Here is a 15,232-nt window from a genome sequence, read left to right on the forward strand (position 1 = left end):
GCTGAGCCATTCGGCGGCACTCTGACAGCTCAGCTCGTCTAATTAGCTCTGTTGTTCTTTTTCTCCATGTTTCACCACGTTGCAAGTTCAGTTGAAGTTGCCACAAACTTAATCCCCCCCATTTCAGCCACAAGTTCACATTCCTCAGCCGCCTTTATTGTAGCGAGGAGCAGCCGTGTGCAGGGACAGGCTGACAGGCCTTAATATCTGACCTTCCCTGAAACCCCCACCCCAGGACCTCCAGGGCAGGGCAGAGCTGCTCTGTCAACCCACCCTGCACCTCTGCATTTGTGGTGAAAAGCCTGGGGGAGCGTTCCAACCCGGCGACCCTGGTGAGCAGCCGCGACAGGGAGAGGGGTCTGGCCGGCGATCTAGCCATCCATTCACTCAGCAATGGTGACCGGATGTGTGCTTTGTAGCAGGCGCTGTTACAACGACACTGTTGATAATGGCAACACTTTCGGGCACTTCTTAGATTCTAAGCAGCCACGTTTCATTTGTTCCTAAAAGTCCTGCTGGGTGACAGCTGTAAGGCCAGGCACTGAGCAGGTTACTAGGCAAGGGTCAGGCCATCTTAGATGGCATCTTCTAATCAGAGATACCACATCCCCGTCTTCTTTTTGTTATCAATAAGGTCACAGAGAAGCCCCAGTATGTGCCAGACTCCTTGCTGGCACTTGCCCCACACCATCTCATTGGATGTTTATTCAGAGGAGCGTCGTGCAAGAAGACCACAAGTTTGGTGGAATGCATTGGGCTGCTACTGCATCTCTGATTTGCCAAACAAGGCTGGGATCAGCCTGGCCATTCCACAGGAAAAACTTTGGTTAGAGCAGATGTGTGGAGACCTGAGAACTTGATGAGACTCTGTAAAGACTTGCCTTTTGTGCAGCCAACTTCTGTAATCTGTATTCCTCAGCCACTGTGCTGTGTCGCCCACAAGTTGCTGGGGGGTGGGGCAGGGGCTTCAGGGGCGAGGGCTGGCAGTAACTGGAGCATGTGTGTGCTCTCCTTCCCTGTCTTGTCTGAGAACCTCAGCGATGGTGGCATTTCATCTACTTTGGTCCCTCATCTGCAGAGACAGAGCAAGCCCCCTGCACTGGAATGTCCAGGCATATTTATTGGCAACAGAAGTCATGGCCAGACTTTCTCAGTTTAGCTCTTTCCAGTCCCTCTCTGGGGTTGGAAATGCTCAGAGATGATGGTGCCAAATTTTAAGGCATGTAATGTTGATTAGACCAGACAAGTATCCTTCTAAGGACACCTAGAAATTTTTAGCCTATCTCACATCATAAGCCCTTGGGGGGGAGGGGGAGGTATCTTTTTCCTGTGGGCCCCCTTCTTGGCTTTCAGAGGGAACAGATCAGGGGGGAAAAAAACATCTTGCTGCAGGCCAGCTGTGGATTAGGAAGTTGTATACTTCACTGTCAAGTACACCCACCACTGACCCTCACACTGGGTCCGTGTGTATGCAGGAGCTCCATGGGGTATGTGTATCCAGGCTGAGCCCACCTGGGAGGTCTGCCCAGGAAGGCCTGGGCAACAGAAAGATGATTTTTATTGGCACTCTTTAATGCTGTCATTTGCTTTATTCCCCCATCCTACTCAGGAAAATAAGCATCCTGTAATTCAGTTGCTAAAAAGAATGAAATAAGCACATGCACCCTAGAAATAAAGTCCAAGTGAAACCTTTTTGTTCTGCCAAACCAGTTGCAGGGTTCTAGAAGAAGGCAACTGGGGACTTATCATAAATGAGGGCCTCTGTGTTCTGGGTCCCATATGGACATTGTCTCGTTGAGCTCCCGTGGCAGCCCTGCCAAAACTCACATGATGCTGTCCCCTACTTGCAAGCTCTTCAAGAGGACCTTTGCCATTTGAGTAGGCCACGGAATTCCAGGTCACGTGTCTGCTGCAAATTCAGGGGCAATATTCTCACAATAAGCAGAGCTTTTGTAGCCTGTACCATGCCCATGCCTCCACATTTATTTGGGGGCTGCTTATGTAGATCTGCAGATCTGTATGGCTTTCCTGTATGGCTTTTCCAACTGACTCCCTGGGGACTTCCCCCTGTACCCATTCTAGGTGCGCCCTCCCCGTCCACATGTCGTGAAGAGACCGAAGAGCAACATCACGGTGGAAGGCCGGAGGACTTCTGTCTCCAGCCCTGAGCAGTGAGTGCCCCTCTGCTTCCCTTCCTTCTGTCTGCCAGAGCCCGGGGGGCCAGGCCTTTGTGGGGTGCTTGCTGCAACCCTGGCCTTTGAAAGGCTTCCTGGAGCCCCAAGTGGGTGTTTCAACAAAGAGGTAGTCGGGGAGCTGGGCTTGATCTTTTATGTTGGCTCTTGCTAGCAGTTGTCACACCAGCAGGAAGCCCAGAGGCCAGGGAGCCAGGCATCTGGGCTGGGTTTTGCGTGGTGAAACCCAAAGTGGATTCCAATAGACTCAGAAGAAGGGTCCCAGCCTGGGTCCGCAGGGAGGAGCAAGGACCCTGGTCAAGGAGACCATTTATATATTTAACAAAGGCCACCACTCTCCTAAGCCTGGGGTGCTTGGGGTCTCTAGGACTTGGATTTATACCCAGAACTGTCCTTACCCACTGTCCCACCCCCACCGGTACCTTTGCTCCCCTGTGCCGTGGCATTTATTTATTTTATTAGGGCTTGGCTTTCCCACTTCCTGTCAGGCCCAGAGCTCTGTGAGCAGGCGCTGGGTGTTCTACCCGGAAGCTAGCATAGGGCCCTGCTCAGAGTCACATGCAGGAGAGATGCGGGATCAAGGAGGTAACTAATGAGGTAAATGGAAGAGCAACACCTAGAGATGGAGCTGTCCAAGCGGTGTGAGACTTAGAGCTGCACGCAGCCCCAAGTCCAGAACCGTCTGGAGGGCCTCCCTTTGTCCCCAAGGCCCATAGCTCTGGGGCTCTGCCCAGACAGCTCGGCAGCTACACACTGGCTTCCTGGGAGGCTTTGAAAAAGTACACGAAATCATCTCGGTCTCAGGTTTGTTAGGGGAACCAAACCAGCTTCCCCAGGAACCCTGAGGTCCCTTGGGTGATGAGAGGAATGCTCTCCTCCTGTCTGCTCTACTTTCAGAAGAGTGGTCAGGGAAAGAAGCTAAGGGAAATGGCAGGCTCTAGCCAGAAAAGGAGCCGAAAGGAAGAAACAGTTGTGACATACCAAGCTGTGGCCTATCCCGGGCTGCGGTACACTTCAGCTCCTCTAGGATATCAAGCGGCACTTGATCCCACTGTGTTGTTTCCGAACCAGCCTACCTCGGCCTACTTAAACCTTGCCCAGAAAGCTATGGGGAGACTGTGTGTGTGGGTGTGCGTGTGCGTGTGTTCATGCACACATGTCTTGAAAGATGCTTGGTTATGCAAAATTTGGAAGAGAGGATTTCTGAAGTTGGTTGTAGGTATAACTTAGCCTCTGCACAATAGGACAGTGGGAATATTAAGGACTACGGCTCTGGCCATGACTGGCATGGATTATGATTGCCCCCTTGTGGAGAAAATGCTGTGTAGCTTCAGAGCTCCTCAGAACCTAAAGATTTTTCTTTAGGGAAGGATGAAATCAGTTACTTGTCTTTAAAACTGGGCTAAAGCTTTTAGACACTGTACTGGGATACAGGGCCATGGGCCTGTGGATATTGAAATGCAAACCCAGAACCTCCTTGTATTGCACAAGAGCATCCCAGATCAGCGACACTCCCATGTTTTACTGAAAAGCATTTCCCACATTGTGTCCAGGTCACTGATTAGAGGTTGGAATTCCTAATTGTGTTTATTTACGCCATCACTCTCCCGTCCCAGTGATAGGGGATGCCCCTTCAGTACATGCCAAAAAGCCCGTGCCTGCTAATCCTGTCATCCTGGCTGTTAGCAGAATTGTGCCCATATCACTTTTCATTTCTTTTTGCGATATGCCTCGTTTTAGATTTCTATTCAGGAAACATTTGGGGTTGAAACAAACCAGTGGGAACATGGGAGCTAGTTTAGTGGGTTGGTAAACTGGCAGTGATAGAAAACAAATGACAGCTTCTCTGTGGCCATAGCTCAGAGCTCAGGAGCTCCAGCCCTCCAGGTGATAAAGAAGTACATTTTGGGATATTATTCTAAGAGTTTCTGTTCACAGTTTTTAATGGGGGGGGGGGGTCGCTGTTCTCCCGTAATACCAGTGACATGTCTGGTGCAACTGGGGCATTTTCCTACATCTCCTCACATGCTGCCCACCCCCCACCACCCGTAGTGCTCCTCCACTTCCAAATGCCATGTCACAACAGCACTTGGATGTGTTTTTCTCAACTGTCATCAGCTCCAGCTGGCAAGACCAAGTTCTTGAAACACAGGAAGCATCCAGCGGAAAATATTTTAATAAAACAGACTCCTCATAAAATATTGTTCTGGGGGGAAAGAAACCAGCTCCACCAATCTGTCAGCATTGTGTTGGGAGACACGAGAAGACAAGCCGGCAGGCAGGAGCCAGATCCTAATGGGCCTTTGTTGCGGGTGGTTCCGTGTGGGGCACATGGACTCCGTGCCTGGCCCTTTAATCTGGCCTGGATTTTCTGGACTCACGGATCTTTGTCCCCGCTGGGAATATCAAAGTACATTGGCAATTTAGGGGGTTTGGACAGCAGAAAGAGATACAAGATCTTTGAAGTATAGGGAGGGGTTCCGCCCTCCCGACTTCTCACCCCAACTCTCACTTCCAAAAAGCACATTAAATAATTAACTTTGTGGACAGCAGGATGGAGCTGATTAACAATAAGACAGTCTCTGTGGCCTCACGCGGCCGCTTGACGTCTGGAATTCATCAAGGCCCAGTAGCATCGGCTGCCAGCTCTGTGGCCGGCCCCTCTGCTGGATCCAGTTCTTCCTTTCCAGATGATGTCCATCTGTCCGTTCATGCAGCCATTCATTCCGCAGATAGCTTTAAAAACCAACCAGGTGTGAGCTATTTGGGATTTTTAAGAGGAAGCCTTTAAAGAGAAGCACCCCTGCATTCTGACTCTTTTTGACTTGCTTTCTCCCCAAAACAAAACTTCTCCACTGTCAGCTGTCCTTTCCAAAACAAAGGCGGATGTCCTCACCCCTTAAAACCATCTGATGACAATTGAAAAAACACTTCAGAAAGCTTTCTGGGGAAGCCATTCCCTGTGTTTTTCAGCTTACACTAGCTAATTAATATTCAGTGACTATTTCTCCTCAAGAAGTACTAGCTACTTGCATTATTATTCCGAGCGGGCTGCTGAAATGCCCTGCAGATTCCCCAGGGTGAGAACTAGGGCGAGGAGGGGTCAGGCAGCATGGGCTGGAGGTCCGGGGCCACCTAACAGCAAGTACAGTCGAGCCCCTCTTGTGTTCTGGGCCCTCTTCGGCTGGTGTTTGTCTCTTTCACCAAATGGGAACTTGGGCTCAGAAAATATATTTGACCAGTGTTCCCAGGTCATCCAGTTAGAAGGTGGCAGGGCCAGGACTCCAGATGCTGCTTGATTTCATTCTCTCAGTGACACTCTGCTGCCCACAGGGGTCCCTGGTCAGTTTGGCTTTGCTTAGGGAGATGGTTCTGAGCCCTGTTTCCTAGGATGGCTTGCTCCACACACCACCCTTCTTCTCTGGTTCCTTGAGGTTGGGAACTGGAGCTGATCAGACCTCCTCCTGGCAAAGAAAGTGTCCCCTGGTGCCTGAGTGTTTCTACCTTAGGGCAGGAAAAACAAGCAACATCGACAACATCCTATGAGATTGTGAAGGGTAGATGGTGGCTTTCCCACCTAACAGAGAAACTGAGGCTCAGAGGGAGACTTGCTAATACAACTAGCCCAGGGTCTGAGCTAGAAAGCGGTAGGCCTGACACAGGCCTCACCCCTCTTCCAGACCATCCAGGCTTTTTGTTGAGAACCTAAGTGTGACCATGAGCTACTCTGAATGATGGGGATAGTGGAGACAGCGGGGGGGGGGTCATGGCGAGGTTCACACCTCCCACCCGTTAAAGGTCATTTCAGCTGTAGTGTGTGTGGCTGTCAGGCCCCAACGTATTTTCCCCTTGGCCTACCAGGTGTAAGAGAATTTCCCATCAAATGTGATGCTTAGAAGGAGCCGACAGCAAACTCTAGAAGGCAGCCCTGTGCTCAGTACTGCTCACCTGCTGGTCCCCAGGCGCCCCTCTCTACCAGGCTGCCCATCATTTGTTCCCTGCAGTGGGGACTGGGCAGTAGCCCTCACAGAGTGGCAGAGGGTACAGACCGGACGTGGTTACAGACAGCCTCCAACTTGGTTGTTACAACAGCCCAGAAAGGCAGGGCTGTCTTCTGAGTCTTAATAGCCAAGAGGCTGGCAGTCAGTGTAGCTCGGGGATGCACCCAGTGCTGGCCAGCTGCAGAGCCCGAACGCTCGAGTGTACGCCTCTGTCTCCCCTCCAGCTGGTGAGCCCCCAAACACCCTCATGGGAGTCCCGATGGGCCACGGGCTGTTTATATGATGTTTTGAGGTACTAAGTAGGAGTGCTCCAGATTCAGGCACCAAGGGCCCACAAGCCATTGCCCTGCTCACCTCGCTGGCCAGATTTGTACAAAATCTCCTCTTTTCGAAACAATTTCATTTGTCTGTAAAAGTAACCCAACAACCTTATAATCGGGAAGCTTGGGAAGAGACAAGTTCATTCTGAACCTCACTGCTTACTGGCATTTCTGCAATTCCCCTCTGGTGTTTGTCCTATATATATATTTTGCAGAACCGCAGCTTCCTTGCAATATTCCATCCTGTGGACTTGCCCCACGTCCTCAAAACCCCCGTTCACAACTATGGCAAGATCCTATTTTGTGTACATGCCTGGTCCATGTCACCACACCCCTCGTAGTAGATTTATAGATTGTTCTAGGCATTCACTAACATGAAATGCCAGAATAAATACCCTTGGTCTTAAAGCTTTTCTCATTTGACATCATTGTAAGGAATGGAATGATTAACAACTACCAGTAGCCAAGAACTGCCTGCTAAGCACTTTACAATCACCATTTCATTTAATCCTTGCAAGAAATCTGAGGGAGTGGGTATCATTAGCTTGATTTTATAGAAGTAGCTGAGACCCTGAGAGGTTGTCACTGCCCCGTACTAGGGGCAGATTTCTGCTCCATATTGCTAAACAACTTGCTAAAAGATTTGTACCACTTTACACTCCTGCCAAAACTCTGGACTCCCTGCCAATCTGGGTCTGGGGGACCTAGGGGAACATGCATGAGAAATCCTTCTGACCAAGGAGAAATTCTGCAGGTTGCACTGGCTGCACAAAGACCGTCTGTGCACCAAACTGCCAGCCCACACCACTTAGGGATGACAGAGTCTCATCATCCAAATTGCACCATGTGACCCCAGCACCCAAAGCCCCAGAGGATTAAAATAAGATCAGAAGAAGCTGCCAGAAGCATTTAGTGAGAGCTCTGCCCAAAGAGAGGTCTCAGAACACTGCAATTGTATCTCCTCAGGCCAATCTCCTCAGGCCAGTTGCACTCATGCTCTGGCAAACAATGATGTGCTGCTCCCTCCACCTCCTCAAGAGCTGGGCTGGGCACAGCCTCCCTGGTGCTGGCCCTGGATCACAACAGGCAGGGGTAGAGCTCTGGCACCCAACAGAGCTGGGTCAGCATCCTGCCCACCAGCTGCCAGCCAGAGACCCTGGGCAAGACTCTTTGCCCTCTTCCTTGCAACACAATGCCTGTTCACATCCCAAAGAGTGAAATTCAGGAAGCTCCCCACAGGAGCCACACTCACACTCAGGCTGGCAGGGTACATCAGTCTCCCCTCCTGCAGCAACACTATCAGCCATCTGGTGCTCACCCTGCTGCCTCCCCATGAGCTGCACCCTCCCCTCTCCTCCCTTCCCCACGCCCACAATCCCCTGGCTTCCCCCTATACAGTGCTGACCTGCCATGTATCACACACAGGTGCTCTCGCACACATACACCCCAGGAGCCAGAGAGTGCTTCGAGGCCCGGCCCACCATGTGCCCTTCAGCTTTGACTCCAACTCCTGGATCAGATCTAGGCCAGACCTCCGCTCGGGATGTTTACTGAATGAACAAACAAGGGAATCACTGAAGGCAGGCTGAAACATAGCCCAGCACCCTGGAGATGGGGGAGGGGTGTCAAGTAACCACAGATGTGTAAAGAGCACCTACTATGTGCCAGGTGTGATTGGGATGTGATTGTGAGGCTACCAGCGCCTCCCCTTGCCTGGGCCATCAGAGTCAGAAACTGAGTCATCAGCCCCAGGAGCAAGTCTCCAAGATGCCAGCTGGGCCCAGGGCCCCAGGGGTAGAGACAGCTGTCTGGGTACTACCTACTGGCAGCCTGCAAGGACCCACTCCCTGAGCAGCTAAGAGTCCAAACAGCAGAAGGTCCCAAACCCAATTAGCAATGTGAGAGGCCCCTGACCCCACTCCGGCCCCCGACCCCACTCCGGCCCCCATCCCCACTCCCAACAGGGGGTTTTGGGCCCTGGAGACAAAGCCACACCAGGAGCCAGACATGGAGTCTGAGCCCAGACTGGAAAAGCAGGAACTGCCAAGGAGTCTCCAGGGATGTGCAGCAGCCCAGGAAAACACAGGTCTCCCTCATCCCCAGCCATTTGTGCCTGCCACTCGGAGGGAAGGACATCTCCCAGGAGCTGTCACAACAGGAGTTAGTGCCAGCTGAGAAACCAGGCCTTCAGCATGCCCTGAGAAAAGGCGCCCCACCCTCAAGACTTGCCGGTGTCAGCCTCCTCTGAAAACTTTGCCACCTCACCTGAGCCGTTCCCTCTTCCAGGCGCCTTGCTGCCATTTCTCAGCAGCTGTTCCAGGCCCAGCACTGCCAGTGTGTCACCTTGGTTAACCTCCCCCACTCCCCAGAAGTATTCACAGTGCAAGCGTGTTAGCCTGTCCAGCCATGAAGGAACCAAGGCTCTAACAGCTGGAATGATCTGCCTTGGGTCAAGAATGTACACCTGGGTCTGCAGGGTCCCACACCCACATCCACTGCTCTCTCAGCAGACACCTTGCCCTCCACCTCTGCTCCCATGGTCCCCACCAAAGACTCAGACTCCTGGCAGGCAAAGGCCATCTTCAGGTGAGGGGCAGTTCTTCACAATCTACACAATTTCTCTTCTGGGTAGGAAAAGCGTGGAAGGTGTTCCCATCCCCCTCTTCCCTCTTCCAATGAGCCTAGAAAGTGGGAAAGTGGGGTGAAGCCCATGTTCTGTGTTTAGACCTCTCTATCTGTGAGAGCGCCCACCCAGTGGGCCTGGGAAGGACTTCTCAGGATGTCTGGGGCATGGGTGTGGACATGTGAAGCTGACACTAGTGACTTTTTGAAAGAAGGAATGAATGAATGAGCATAAGGTTGATAAATAGTCAAATAGGCAGACTAATGAAGATCGGAAAGGCAAAGGGCACAGCCAACCTGAGAGAGAGATGGGGCCAAGCCAGTAAGACCCCCTTCTGCCTCCCCAGCCGCACCCCCCCATGTCACCCCCTCACACTCCTGTTGCCTCAGTCCTTGTGCAGATTCAAGACCCTCCACCACCTGGTCCCTCATAGCCTCTTTTCTTGACCCTCCTACCCTGACGTCAAGACCCCTGTGCCCACTCCTCCCAGAGACATGCCAAGCCATCCTGCAGCCTCCTCCCTACTCACGATTGAACGCCCGGTTCCCACACCTCCCGAGAGCCGTGCAGACCCCCACCACTGCCCTCTGGCAGAGCAAGTCCCCCATGGGGTGAGAAAAACCTGATCTCACACCCACCTGTTCCCACAAGACCAGCTCACTTGACAGGAAGAACAGTCTCTCATCGGTGATCATGACTCATTACAGCAGTGATCCTCTCTCTTCTTGTTTTAAAGTAGATGCATACAACTGAGTGGAAAGATCCAGTGTCCCACGGGTTCTGTATCTGTGTCCAGTTCTATCTCCCTGAGAATGGTCCCAGCCATACACAGTGCAGTTTCAGAGCTTGAAACTTGGGTCTTGTACCAAGCTGGTTTCCCCCAAAGACCATTCTGACTTGCTTTGGAGCTTTGTTGTATTGTTTTAACCAATGTACATGCTCAGATGTGGTCTGGAGTCCTGGCCCTGTGTTGTGGTGATGGAGATATGGTGTGACCAGGTCCCCAGGTGGTTCTCCCAGGTAGTTCTGATGTGCTGTGGCAGGCCCAACTGGAGGGCCGGAGGGTTTTTGAAGGCAGGAACCAACTTATATTCATCCTTGAATACCTAGAGAAGATCCTGCACAGGATGGAAATGCCCAGAATCTACTTGTCAGCAGGTGAATGTGGTGTATGGATAGTAATTGAATATGTACTGTGTGCTGGGCATTAGGCAAAGCCCTTTATGAGTAATTCCATTCGACTTTGTGATAACACTGTCAGAAAGGCTGTAGAATCCCCATTTTACAGATAAGAAATTAGGTGCAGGGCAGCCCCGGTGGCGCAGCGGTTTAGCGCCGCCTGCAGCCCGGGGTGTGATCCTGGAGACCCGGGCTTGTTGCATGGAGCCTGCCTCTCCCTCTGCCTGTGTCTCTGCCTGTTTCTCTCTCTCTCTCTCTCTCTCTTTCTGCATCTCTATTAATAAATAAATAAAATCTTAAAAAAAAAAAAGAAAAGAAATTAGGTGCAGGGAGGTAAAATGACTTTCACGAGGTCATCTGGCCGGGAAGTGGGGGATGGTGCAAAGCTGGACAGACTGGCATCCACTGGGCAGGCAGGACCTGGCCCTGTCCTGGGGCCCGTCCCCCCGTCATCAGCCCATCAGGAGCCTCGTAATCCAAGAATGCTAGAGCGGCCAAGACATTTACAAAGTAAAGATCCTTTGTGCTGGAGTGAAATGATCCTTTAAAAATGATCACCAGCTCCCCTCGTTACCTCTGGAGACCAAGTCCTTGCTGATTTTTTTCCCCTTCTTTATCTCAAGTACATTTAAATGTCAATTAAATTTGAAATATCTACATTTGTCAGCATTTCATTTTGGGCCGGCGTGACGTGCTGCTGATTTGTCCACGCAATGTGACACATGAAAAAAACTCTCGAGATGCAGATCTTCCTCATTAAAAAATAAGCCCATGCGATCCCGGCACGGCAGAGAGCCACAGAGCACGTCCCTGCTTCCTGACGCCGTATCTGTGACATGGTATTTAAAAAGGAACAGCCGCGCCTGTCACCACTGTCACATGCACGCGCTAACCGGCGACACATTAAACCAAACATTAGAGAGGGTTCGGGAAGTCATCTGCATGGGAACTCTGAGCCGAGATGAGGTGGGCAGAGGCAGGAGCAACCGTGGAAGACGATGGGGCCTGAATGGTGATGGACGGCGGGCCTTTCTTCCTCGCCAAGACTCTGGCAGCCCTCGCTGGGTAGCCAAGTTCACCACGACCTGCCTTTTCACAGACAGCTCTTTGTGTGTAATAAAATCCAGGCAAGTGGTGGGTGGCAGACTGCAGGGTAGTCGCTGAATTGGGTTAATGAGGGAAGAGGTGCACTTTTTTTTTCTCATATTCTGCCTTAAGCTAATAAAAAATTTAAACCTGGACATTTTCAGCGATTCATCCTTTATCTCTGACAAATATCTGACTGTATGTTTCATAGGAGGACATGAGCAGCTGAATTTAAATAAGTTTATTTCGAAATCTCCCTTTTTATTAAAAGTAGAAGGGGGCGTACCCGCCCACCTATTTCATTGTTTCAGATCCACGGAGCTCAAGAGGCAGGATCACAACATGGTTTAGAGTCAGACAGATCCAGGTTCCTACCTCTGCCTGTAGCTGCTGCGTGACACTGGCCAAGTGAATACCCCTCTCCGAGCCTTGGCTCCTCTGTCAGCAAAGTGAGGTGTGATAAGGAATTGATGAGAAACGGTACGGGCAGCGTTTAGCCCAACACTTGTGAGTACCGCTAGTATATCCTCATTATCCATGTGGCCCAAAGCCTGATCTGACCAAACCGCCTGGCAGGGTTCTCTGTTATTCTCAAGAGACGAGCAGTGTGTTCAGCAGGTACTGGGCCTCCCGTTGAAGCCAGTGCCCAGCCAGCTCAGCTGGGAGAGCTCACTGGAGGGAAAGTGGTTTGTGACCCAGGAGCTGAGGTTCTCTGGCCCTCCTCTGACCCCCCAAGCCCACTCCGCAATCACACCAGGGTGGCCAGGCACTGGATTTGACAGGGCTGTGAACCGCAGCAGCCTAGTTTGATGAAGCCAAGGTCCAGTCCAGCAGCACAAAGGTTCTTTGCTCTTACATGAATCCAGACGTTCCTGGCAAGTTTAGTGGCATTCAGCTAACGTGCCAAGCTGTGATCCCTGTCTTGTCAAAGCCAGAGGAGGAGAGCGTACTTGGATGGCTGCTGGAAGGGCATTCAGGGCGGATTCAAGGGACACCAAAGAGCTTCATGCGGTTTGACACAAGCAGAAATTCACGTCCCCCTCATACACATCTACCACCAGCCCGGCTGACGAGAAAGTGAGGGCCCCGGCCTGGAATCCCTGCCTGTCACTTCCTAGCCAGGCCTTGTGTCACATCTCTCTTCCCCACAGTGATTTCCCAGGGCTCACCCAGCACTGGGTCTGCTCACAGCAAGTACTCGTGAAGTACCTTGTGGTTGGGTGTGTGGATGGACGGACGGGTGGATGGACGGACTAGTGACAGGCCCGTCACCTGTAGAGTCAGTGCAGTGAAGCCTTCTTGCTAGCCTATTGGGAAGGGTAGAAATCACCTACATAAAGCCCCTGGCACAGTGGATATGATCTTAAACATCTTTCCAAGACACTCCTGCCTGCTCCTCTACACCTAACACCCTCACCCCCAAATGTGGTCCCATTCTATGGTCTCAGCATTTTAGGGGACAGATGGGGACCTCAGGGAACACTTATACCGGAGCCACAAGCTGACGAAAGGGACAGGTGCCATGCTGGTGCTCCAGAAATATAGGTGAGATGGGTGGGGGCTGCCTCGTCTCCCCAGTACACTGACTTCCATTCCTGCTCATAAACCTCCATTGCACTAATGCCATGCCCCAGGTGGGGGGGGACAAAGAGAAGAATGAGCCAGGCCCCTGCCCTGGAGGAGCTCAACTCAGAAACAGAATTGCAAAAGGTTCAATGATATTGATGAAGTGCTATGACACACAGCCCTTGGGGAAGCTAACTCCACCTAGGAGAAACACTAGCTGGGAATTCCAGAAAAGCTTTCTAGAGTGCCAGTTGAGCCGAGCCGTCAAGACTGAAGAGCAGTGAGTGCACCAGGCAAAGACGACAGGGAGGTCTGCAAGGTGTGCAGGGGAGGTGAGGAGGAGGTGCAGAGGTGGACAGGCCCAGCGTACAGCACAGTGTTTGCCCTACACGGAGCTTGGGCTTGGCACTGCCATTCTGCAGCCCTCACCCCTGCCTGGCATATTCTACATGCTCCCCAGAGTGGAGGGGGAGGGCAGGGTACCTGTCCACCCCTCCTCACCTCCTCACCTCCTCTCCTGCCCAGGAGAGCAGTCCGGTGCCAGCAAGTGAGTACATCCCCCTAACTTTTAAGCAATTGATGAAATCATTCTGTAAATGTCTGCACATTATTATTCCTGACTCCTAATGGGTTTGCTCACCACGCGACCAACTGCCTGGAAATTGCTATTCAGATTCGCAGGATAATGACAGATAAGCAGGATGATGGCACGGTTGGGTTTGTGATTCACAACAGGATTCCAGTGGCTGCGTGGAGTGGCCCCTCTGCTGCACCTTGTGTTGTGTCCCAGGGGGTGTGGCAGGAGCCGGGTGGCCTCATTTCTGTGAGTCAGACCTTCCTGCCCTCTCTCCTGAGTCCAGGAGAGATGGCACCTAAGTCCACCTAAGCCAGTGCCCTCTCTGACCAGGAAGGGCCAAGTCCCTAACATCCAGACGGGCGGCCCAGGCAAAGAGAGGAGCCCAGTCACCCACCACCCCCTGTGTGCAACCCTGGGCAAATGGCCTCCCCTCTCCGAGCCTTCAGTATGAGGACAAAGCTCTCGGCCTGCCTAGTCTCCAGGGATAACAACCAGGCGGAAGGATCTAGGTGTGCAAGTGCCTGGGGGCTCCGCAGCTCTGGGAGCCAGCCCTGGTTCTACTTTTGAAAGAATAGCATATTCTTGGCAATAGCTGGCTTCGCACCAGTGATGGCAGATCACGGCGCAGGCCGCTCTCCCGCTCCCTCAGCACCCCCAGCGTGGTTCCCATTCACTCCTTCGGACATGGTGCCCTTTGATGAAATGAAACCCAGAAGGAATTGCCTCAGCAGAGAAAGAAATCTGCTCTGAGAGAGGAGACTGCCCCACCTTGGGCACCCCCTCTCCTGAGCTTCACCACCGCCCCCAGGGGTCCTTGGAGCATGCCCAACCCAGCGTGCAGGCCGAGCAGCGGCTGGGGGTGCCGGGGTGACCCAAGCTCAGCCAGTCCAGCTCCCCTCTCTGCTCATGGGCCCTGGCCAGTGTATAATTCATAGCGGCCGCGCGGACCTTCTCGGGGCTGCGTAGTGTTTGTGTTTATAGAGGTAGAGCTCACAGGTGGCTGACAAGGGAGATGTATTTTTTATAACAATGAATATTTAATTTCCACATCACAGATGAAAAAGACTCTCTGAAGAGGCATGTGAGAGAGACTCCTGAGACCAGCCGCTAATCAGAAGAGGGCCTTCTAGCCCGAGCCCCTCCACATGGCTCACTTTCTTCCCTAACTTTCTATTTTTATGTTTTCCTGATTATTGAAGCAGATATGCACATTGTAGAAAGTGTAGAAGACACAGAAAGATAAAGAGGGGGAGGGGTGTTACCCCTGATTCTTCTAGCTTTTGTCAACACGCAGGCATATCCCTTTCCAGTCTTTTTTCTCTGCCTTTTCCCATAAATAGGTGAGAGAGAATGTAGTATAATTGCAATTCTGCATCCTGGTGTTGAGATTTTGCTCTTTCATAAACATCATAGTTAACGGGTGGCTAATATTCAGCCAAGTGTACTATAATTCATAGCCTCCCACTGCTGGAAATTTAGGATGTGCCATATTTTAATATTACAAACAGTGGTGACGAACATCTTCGTGCATCATTCTTTGCTACATTTAGGGTTATCTAAATGGAAATAGAGCTGTGAGGTCATAGGCGACTGGATCATGTGTTTAAGGCTCTTGACACCTGTGGCAGACTCTCGGTTTCTTTCCTGTTGGGGACCAGCTTCCTCACCTTGGGGCCCTCCCAGCCTCC

General features: G+C 51.8%; 1 protein-coding gene across 15 annotated transcripts in view; it reads left to right on the forward strand.

The window, feature by feature from the left end:
• DENND1A (DENN domain containing 1A) overlaps window positions 1-15,232 on the forward strand; it is a 509,324-nt gene that overhangs the window by 486,536 nt on the left and 7,556 nt on the right. For all 15 annotated transcript variants that reach the window (XM_038549421.1, XM_038549408.1, XM_038549417.1 and 12 more), the window contains one exon: window positions 2,083-2,171. In XM_038549421.1, coding sequence (XP_038405349.1) covers window positions 2,083-2,171 — 89 coding nt within the window. The remainder of the gene's footprint in view (window positions 1-2,082; window positions 2,172-15,232) is intronic.

The sequence above is a fragment of the Canis lupus genome, chromosome 9 (genome assembly GCF_011100685.1).
Source record: "Canis lupus familiaris isolate Mischka breed German Shepherd chromosome 9, alternate assembly UU_Cfam_GSD_1.0, whole genome shotgun sequence".
In the NCBI taxonomy this organism is placed as follows: domain Eukaryota; kingdom Metazoa; phylum Chordata; class Mammalia; order Carnivora; family Canidae; genus Canis; species Canis lupus.